We start from the raw sequence: 10001 nt of genomic DNA on the forward strand, positions 1-10001 counted from the left end.
GTTACTAGCTGTAGGTTTTGTTAAACTGGATGATGAGTAATATGGAGTTACTAGCTGTATGTTTTGTTAATCTGGATGATGAGTAATATGGAGTTACTAGTTGTAGGTTCTGTTAAGCCAGATGATGAGTAATATGGAGTTACTAGCTATAGGTTTTGTTAAACTAGATGATGAATAATATGGAGTTACTATTTGTAGGTTCTGTTAAGCTGGATGGAATAATAATATGGAGTTACTAGCTGTAGGTTTTGTTAAACTGGATGATGAGTAATATGGAGTTACTAGCTGTAGGTTTTGTTAAACTGGATGATGAGTAATATGGAGTTACTAGCTGTATGTTTTGTAAATCTGGATGATGAGTAATATGGAGTTACTAGTTGTAGGTTCTGTTAAGCCAGATGATGAGTAATATGGAGTTACTAGCTATAGGTTTTGTTAAACTGGATGATGAGTAATATAGAATTACTAGTTGTAGGTTTTGTTAAGCTGGATGATGAGTAAGATGGAGTTACTAGCTCTAGGTTTTGTTAAGCTGAATGATGAGTGATATGGAGTTACTAGCTGTAGGTTTTGTTAAACTAGATGATGAGTAATATGGAGTTACTAGTTGTAGGTTTTGTTAAGCTGGGTGAATAATAATATGAATATACTAATTGTAGGTTCTGACAAATTGGATGATGAGGACAATGGAGTCACTAATTGTAGGTTCTGTTAAGCTGGATGATGAGTAATATGGAATTACTAGCTGTAGGTTTTGTTAAACTGGATGATGAGCAATATGGCGTTACTAGTTGTAGGTTTTTTTAAGGTGGATGAATAATAATATGGAGTTACTAGATGTAGGCTTTGTTAAGCTGGATGATGAGTAATATGGAGCTACTAGTTGTACGTTCTGTAAAGCTGGATGAGTAATAATATGTAGTAACCAGCTGCAGATTTTGTTAAACTAGATGAATAATAATATGGAGTTACTAGCTGTAGATTTTGTTAAACTGGATGAATAAAAATATGGAGTTACTAGCTGTAGGTTTTGTTAAGCTGGATAATGAGTAATATGGAGTTACTAGCTGTAGGTTCTGTTAAGCTGGATGATGAGTAATAAGGAGTTACTAGCTGTAGGTTCTGTTAAGCTGGATGATGAGTAATACAGAGTTACTATTTGTAGGTTTTGTTAAGCTGGGTGAATAATAATATGGAGTTACCAGCTGTAGATTTTGTTAAACTGGATGAATAATATCGAGTTACTAGCTGTAGGTACTGTTAAGCTGGATCATGAGTAATGCGGAGTGACTAGCTGTAGGTTTTGTTAAGCTGGATGATGAGTAATACGGAGTTACTAGCTGTAGGTACTGTTAAGCTGGATCATGAGTAATGCGGAGTGACTAGCTGTAGGTTCTGTTAAGCTGGATGATGAGTAATACAGAGCTACTATTTGTAGGTTTTGCAAAGCTGGGTCAATAATAATATGGAGTTACCAGCTGTAGATTTTGTTAAACTGGATGAATAATAATATGGAGTTACTAGCTGTAGGTTTTGCTAAGCTGGATGATGAGTAATATGGAGTAACTAGCTGTAGGTTTTGTTAAGCTGGATGATGAGTGATATGGCGTTACTAGTTGTAGGTTTTGTTAAGGTGGATGAATAATAATATGGAGCTACTAGCTGTAGGTTTTGTAAAGCTGGATGATGAGTAATATGGAGTTGCTAGCTGTAGGTTTTGCTAAGCTGGATGATGAGTAATACGGAGTTACTAGTTGTAGGTTGTGTCAAGCTGGTTGAACAATAATATGGATATACTAATTGTTGATTCTGTTAATTATGATGGATGATGAGTAATATTGAGTTAATAGTTGTAGGTTCTGTTAAGCTGGATGATGAGTAATATGGAGTTACTAGATGTAGGTTTAATTAAGCTGGATGAATAATAATATGGATATACCAATTGTAGATTCTGTCAAGTTGGATGATGAGGACCATGGAATCACTAGTTGTAGGTTCTGTTAAGCTGGATAATGAGTAATACAATTACTAGTTGTAGGTTTAGTTAAGCTGGATGAATAATAATATGGAGTTACCAGCTGTAGATTTTGTTAAACTGGATGAATAATAATATGGAGTTGCTAGCTGTAGGTTTTGTTAAACTGGACTAAGAGTAATATGGAGTTACTATTAGTTGTAGGTTTTGTTAAACTGGATGATGAGTAGTATGGATATACTAATTGTAGGTTCTGTTAAGTTGGATGATGAGTAATAAAGAGTTACTAGTTGTAGGTTCTGTTAAGCAGGATGATGAGTAATATGGAGTTACTAGTTGTAGGTTCTGTTAAGCTAGATGATGAGTAATATGGAGTTACTAGTTGTAAGTTTTGTTAAGCTGGATGACGAGTAATACAGAGTTATTAGCTGTAGGTTTTGTTAAGCTGGATGATGAATAATATGGAGTTACGAGCTGTAGGTGTTGTTAAGCTGGATGATGAGTAACATGGAGTTGCTAGTTGTAGGTTCGGTTAAGCTGGATGATAAATAATATGGAGTTACTAGCTGTAGGTTTAATTAAGCTGGATGATGAGTAATATAGATATATAATTGTAGGTTCTGTTAAGTTGGATGATGAGGACCATGGAGTCACTAGTTGTAGGTTTTGTTGAGATGGATGATGATTAATATGGGGTTACTAAATGTAGGTTTTGTTAAGCTGGATGAATAATAATATGGAAAGGTACTAATTTTACAGTTATATTAATATCTGTTGTTTGTTTGATGTGCTATATTTACAGTTGCTATGTAATGTTCTAATGGTAGCAACATCCAAATTGCTGTAATATCATTTGTCAGTTTTTTTTTTTTTTATTGGTAGAAATAAGGTCAAGTCAGTTTACTTAACAATAACAAATTAGCTTATATATTTCTTAATGTTCGTTACAGGCTACTTTTACTTGTACTCAGTTGTGTACCTAAGTTCACAAACAAAGTTTTCATTTTTAACAGAATTTTTTTGGTAATCATCAGATTAACTTAACAGAATACAAGCACTGTTTCCCACATCTGTAACAGTTCCCCTTTTCTAATATTTTTTAAGAAAACAGTTCTTATTCCATAGAAGATTTTGCCTGCAGCTTCTGGCAATACTTCCTTTTAGGCTCACATGAAGTACCTACTGTCTTGTGGTCTATTTCCTTCATTCTGTGTAACTAACTATATAATTAATTGTTTTAGTTCTTCTAGGCTATGTTAGAGAAAGCTGATGATTCAATACTACTGGATCTCATAATCTTGTAATTTCTAGATGGTGCCTTTACTTGTTTTTCTGAAACTTTTATGGATTCAGTTCCACTATCAACTGGGCAGCTTTCTTTACAGTTGTACACCTACTTTGTTTCAACCTAATTCTCATATTCTCTTTGAATCCATTATTTCACATGGAGTATCAAGTTCAGCTAAAGAGTCCTTTTTTGTTTCTCAGTACCCCTTTCCATAACTTTGCTCTGGATACTTCTTTCTGGTGTATCACTCCAAACCTGTTGGATAAAGCATGTATCAATGCTTGATAGTTATGGGTTTCAGATAGAAGAGCAATAAATGTTGTTAAAGCTGGTTATTTTAAATGGGCAGCAAGATGAATAGATTGTTGCTCAGTATTCTATTTGTTCACTTTGGAAGTCATATTTTGAATTGAGCCTGATATGCTTTCAATGGTGCCTTTCCATCATAGTCCATTGGTTTCTCAATTGGGTGATGTTGTTAACTTGGCCAAGTAAATTCTGGAAGATTTGGTCATGAGGTGGCTGGAATAGTCCAGGAAGGTCCTGCAGTAACAAATGGCACAGCAATGCCAGTAACAGGTATAGATTAAATAGGTTCTCATATTCTATATTCAATGGTAAATGGTGATTTAGGTTGGATTTTGTAGGTGGATGCAGAAAAAAGGTGTTGGTGGTTTTATTTTTACATTTACCAACTCTTTTGCTAAATGCATTATTCTGTCATTGACGTTTTTTTCTACCTCACTGATTTTGCTGTTACAATCTTTCTGTATTTCTTACATTTTATAATTACAGCCTTTCTGCACTTCACTGACTGTACTTTGTACTTCTTTAATCTTGTTTTCCTAATCTTTTTGTACATCTCCAATAGCTTTGTGGATCTAGTCTTCAATCAGATTTATATTTGTTTTCAAGTTTTCTTTAAATACTATATCTCTTACTTTTAACTCCTCTCTTAAATTCCCATCTTGGTCATCTTCTAATTTTCTATCTCTTTCTTTTTGGTCTTGTTTGAATTTTCTATCTCGTTCTTCTTGATCTTCTTTTAAGTTTCTGTTTTGCCTGTTCTTCTAATTATTTATCACTTTCTTTTTTATCTTCTTTTAATGTCTTGTCTCATTCTTCTAATTTTCTATCTCTTTTTTCATGATTTTCTATTAAATGTTTCATTAACTCCAATACATCTTCAATATCACCTTATGAGGTCTTCTCAAAAGTTGAAGTTTACTTAATGTTCTATTTTATTTTCACCAAAATAATTCCCCTTCTGACATCAGTGTTGTAATATGTTCTATCGTTGGTTAAATTCTTTTAACTTATTTTAGTAAAAATAATACTTAATGTTTGTTATAGACTACTTTTAAATAATACTAAGTCCAGTTCACACAACAATAATAAATTAGTTTATTTCTTCCTTAATGTTTGTTATAGGCTACTTTTACTGGTACACAGTTGTAGACCTAAGTTCACAAATAATATTTCAACTTTCAATAAAATTTCTTAATAATAGACATTATTATTATTATATGTGATCATTCACTAACTTCTCTGAATTCTCATTCACTAATCAAATGAATATCTCACACTGAACCATCGTAACTGCTTAATTGTATTTGTACTAATGTATCAATAAATATCTTAGGCAAATTTACTAGATCTTAACCTTATGTATCCTCTAGCTAACATTTAAATTAAAACATTGAAAATATAGCTCAGAACAAAAATAAAATATGTATGCATATTTTGGTAAAAAATGTGAAGCAGAGATCTAAAATTAGTGTTTATTAATGATAAATCAATTGGCTCATTTTTTAAATACCAATTATTTTTAATTATTTTTATATGTGTTGTTTTCTTAAATCTTAAAACAACATGACAAAGAGGACAACTTTGTATTTAAATTACAAAAAAAATTTTGGTTTTGTCAGAAATATATTCTATTGATGGGCATTTTATCCATTTTTAAGTGACTGAAACATCTTGCGAGAGTTTTTCATAGACATTTAAGCACTTTGTTGATGACAAGGAAAAGAATATATACATGGACTACAGCTTCTTGAACACTTGGATCTCTTTCACAAGATCTGCAGCTAGCTCTGTAAGAAACGTTTAGCATATTTCAGGACAACAGTGTTGAGAGAAGAAGTAGGAGACTATTTTTTGGGTGACTTCTTCCATTACTAATATTCATGTCTGTTTTTTGAATGAAGAACTGTGTTAACAGGGTAAAGACATGGATCTCACAGAGTACTGTATGTGTGGGCACAGCCACCAACAGCAACGGAATATTCACCACTATTCACTTTCACTACATTCCAAACCTGATTGAGAAATTAAATTGTACAGCCAAAATGTTCAACATACAAATTACACAGAACTCTGAAATTCATCCTTAAACACACATAGAAGAGACTGACAGGCACAGTGTGGCTAGATTCAAAAACATAAGAACAATACAAGACTCATGAAAATATAAAACACTACCAATGCTACAAATACTTTAAAAGCTGGTCACAATATCAACATAGAGCACAACAAATTCTGGTAGTTCAAAGAACATAAAATCAACACAAGAATCATGAAAACACATAACACTACCATTACTGAATATGTTTTTAAAACTGTACAACATATGAACATAGACCACAAAAAATCAGAGTCATTCCACATTAATGTTGATATACAGAGAAACAAGCTTAAAAATCAGCAGCCTTTCATATCCAATCTTAGACTTAAAAAATCAGACCAATCAACCTACTAGATATACTTCTAACAAAGACACAGCAAATGTTTTGATGTAACAACACAGCTCTCCTCCTCACTCACAGTTCCTGAAGTCATCTTTCAGTCAGCTCATTTCTTAGCCAAATAGAGATCTCCCCCATACCAACACAGAGTTCTCCTTGAGATCTCTCCACTCTATTAACAAAACTCTGCTTTCAGCAAACATATTTGAAGACAGGTAACAGAAGTTATTCCAAGCAATGTCTTCTACTGCTTTCCTCAACTCCTCATTGATCTGGTATCTACGAAAAACTTCCTACAGAACTACAGGCACTGAGAAATAGATTCTTGTTCACAAGCTGCTAAAGTATATATATATATATATATATATAGTCTCCTCATTCTGAAAGAGAATTAATACTTCCACAGCGCTTTGTTTATGTACCTTAACAATGTCAGGTTACCATTGTGAGCTTTATGGTATTGACTGGGTTCTGAATCTGAATGTGCCCTGGAAAGCCTTATATAATTCTGTCAAACTTACAATATGTTCAGTTGCATCTGTCTTCTTATCAAAGCATTCCTCTTGTTAACCAGGATGAACCACTGCTGCATTAGTTGTTCTTCCCTTTCTTTATTGGTGCCTGCAACATAAGGTCACTTGAGCTCTGACAACAGTAACTATAAATATGTCATTTTATAATTTTACATAAAATGATAAATCTATTTAAATTTTGACATATACTTCTCAGAAATGATACTCTGCATGTTTATAAATAAAAAAAAAGGATTATTTGACTCTAGGCACTACAATAATTACATTAAGTATATCTATTTTGGTCTTGAAAACTTGAATAACTAGACGGGCACTCAGTAGAGAGCATACCTCTGCCATGCAGCATTGATCATATTCATCTCTCAAAAAATACAAAAATCTGTCCATACATCTGTTGTTATCAATGGACATGGACCATTTTTGGCAGGACAATGAGAAATAATATTCTACACATGTCTACCAAGTTTCATCAAAATCCTATCATCTTTGACAGTTACTGAGCAAAAACAGTGAAAAATTGTTTCCCATGTTAACAGATAGCGATTTTTTGGATTTTTGTGACCTTGCTGAGATCATGATCCTCCAAAACTAATCACTTCTAAGTTGGGTCATAGTTCGAATGTCTACCAAATTTTGTCCAAATCCATTCAGCCATTTTCGAGAAATCTTGCTGACAAACATACACACACACACACAGGGGTAAAAACATACAACAACAAGAACAAAATTCTACATAATTATCTTAATAAATCCAAAATTCCAGTAACACATCACAGAGAATTATTACTTACCATATTCCATGACTTTTCTTAATTTGTTCTCTAGTTCAGCAGCCTCCTTATCTATCTGTTCTTGTTCTCTCTCTAAAGCTTCTAATTCATTTGTAACATAAGAGCTTTTCTCTGAAACCTTTTTAAAAAAATATAATATTCTTAAACTTTGAAGATGTATTTTAGCCAATGTCAACCTAGTAGTAGGGGCATCAGCTTCCCAATGTTACTGTTAATAATCACACACTTATGACAAATACTGAACAGGAGCTGAACTTCTTCACAAGTTAAATGTCAAATCCAAATAATTAATAAATATTGAGTAATAAAAATGTAAAAGGTGCAAAATTTAGTACCAAATACAATAAAGATTGACAGGATTAACCTGCTTTGTAATACATAAATCTATAGAACAAAACTAAGTATGGTTTTTAATAGATCAAGAGTCTGCTTCACAAGTAGTGCAGGAACTTAAACTGTTACTAAACACAACCTGCTGACACTTTTATCATTATTTATTCATAAATTTTTCTTTTTCTGTTTATTTGTATGTGTCTGGTCATACCCGTTTTAATATGTTTAGTTACCCATCTGTCTGCAAATATCTAGCTATGGGTGTGTGGATATATCATTCACTCTATATGTGCACAAATCTGCCTTGTTAGCTCTCCTCCAGATATAGTTTCTAAACACTACTTGTATGTACTGTCACAGTATGTACTAATATCTGAATAAACAAGTTCTGATTAAGAAGTTACAACACAGGATTACATACAAAAGTTGTAATGGTTTCCAAATGAGACCCAAAACTTGAGTTCTTTGGGTCTCATTTGAATAAACAAGTATTATGCTTGCACACAGACCTCTGTACTTACCTCTGAATCTAGAGAAAGGTCGGAAGAAAAAAAGGTTTCTGAAAAATAAGTATAAAATACAATTTTTGTATGTTTAAGGAAGAGTTTAATATGAAATGCTTTATATCACAACTAATGCAAGACAAAAATTGAGTGTTATAAATATCAACAACACCAGAGTTTTCATATGTTACATATATAACCAATATGTTTTATGATGCACTTCAACAACACCAGAGTTTTCATATGTTACATATATAACCAATATGTTTTACGATGTACTTCAACAACAACAGAGTTTTCATATGTTACATATATAACCAATATGTTTTATGATGTACTTGTCATTCTAATCATGCAATAGGTATACATCAGTTCATACAAATTTTAATCTTGTTTTAAAGAAATTATACATTTTGTAACTAAGATATCTAAATATCAGTACATGTTTGTATGAATTTATACTCTGTTTCATCAAGAGTATTCAATTCAACTAGTTACCTTTATCAGGCGAGAGTCGTTTTGCCAAAGAAATCACTACAGGAGAAGTTTCTTTATGTTCTACTTGACTAACTGATGTTATTACAGTCTTTTCTTGTCTTTGGTTAACATCTGGAGGGTTTCCATTTATCTGTAAATTTTTTATCATAATTATTTCTGTACAACATTCATATGAACATCTTGATCTGTTTATGAATGCTGTTTTTATCACTACATGATTGTGATCTTCACATGCAAAATTACAATATCAAACTGAAAATTGAAAATACGCAACTTATCTCAAACTCCATTACTTGTTAGCTTTACCTTTTCATGACTTTCATTGTTTGAAGGATAATTGAAAATACTTGATCAACTTATACTTTGTTGGTTTTCACCATTTGGTAAGTTAATATACAACTGTTAATCTTACCTCATTATCACTTTCACTCTTTGAAAGGTTAACAATCATCCCTGTGATGATTGTTTTTTCTTGACCTTTTTTCATAGGTACATCAACTTTTGGGGTACTTGTTAGGGATATCTCCTCTTCGCCTAATTATAAATGAAGAATTACATTATTTTGCTTTAAGAGCACTATTTGTTTCTTTAAGTATAATTCATCTCAAATGTTCTCTGAATATGATATATATATATATATATAAATGTAGACAAAAAATAAATAAGACACTAATGGCTTATTGTATTAAAACATTAATCTTTTAAAATTTCTCTTCTTCAAATTAAAGAAAATGTTAATATGGATATATATTTAGTGGTTGTAGATTGTGGAAAATGACTAAAATATAGTTCTAGGTTCTGTTAAGCTGGATGATGAATAATATGGAGTAACTAGCTGTAGGTTTGTTAAGCTGGATGATGAGTAATATGGAGTTAATAGCTGTAGGTTTTGTTAAACTGGACTATGAGTAATATGGAGTTACCAGTTGTAGTTTTTGTTAAGCTGGATGATAAGTAGTATGGATATACTAATTGTAGGTTCTGTTAAGTTGGATGATGAGTAATAAAGAGTTACTAGTTGTAGGTTCTGTTAAGAAGGATGATGAGTAATATAAAGTTACTAGTTGTAGGTTCTGTTAAGCTGGATGATGAGTAATATGGAGTTACTAGGTGTAGGTTTTGTTAAGCTGGATGACGAGTAATATGAAGTTACTAGCTGTAGGTTTAATTAAGCTGGATGATGAGTAATATAGATATACTAATTGTAGGTTCTGTTAAGTTGGATGATGAGGACCATGGAGTCACTAGTTGTAGGTTTTGTTGAGATGGATGATGATTAATATGGGGTTACTAAATGTAGGTTTTGTTAAGCTGGATGAATAATAATATGGAA

At 32.1% G+C, this 10001-nt stretch overlaps 1 protein-coding gene across 6 annotated transcripts in view; it reads right to left on the reverse strand.

The window, feature by feature from the left end:
• The window catches only part of LOC106462791 (EH domain-binding protein 1-like), a 143550-nt gene that overhangs the window by 33210 nt on the left and 100339 nt on the right, over nt 1–10001 (reverse strand). For all 6 annotated transcript variants that reach the window (XM_022390136.1, XM_013922753.2, XM_022390133.1 and 3 more), the window contains 5 exons: nt 9081–9202; nt 8669–8798; nt 8189–8226; nt 7335–7452; nt 6532–6631 (listed from right to left, as the gene is read on the reverse strand). In XM_022390136.1, the coding sequence (XP_022245844.1) occupies nt 6532–6631; nt 7335–7452; nt 8189–8226; nt 8669–8798; nt 9081–9202 (508 nt within the window). The remainder of the gene's footprint in view (nt 1–6531; nt 6632–7334; nt 7453–8188; nt 8227–8668; nt 8799–9080; nt 9203–10001) is intronic.

Source organism: Limulus polyphemus, unplaced genomic scaffold (assembly GCF_000517525.1).
Source record: "Limulus polyphemus unplaced genomic scaffold, Limulus_polyphemus-2.1.2 Scaffold1253, whole genome shotgun sequence".
Taxonomy (NCBI): domain Eukaryota; kingdom Metazoa; phylum Arthropoda; class Merostomata; order Xiphosura; family Limulidae; genus Limulus; species Limulus polyphemus.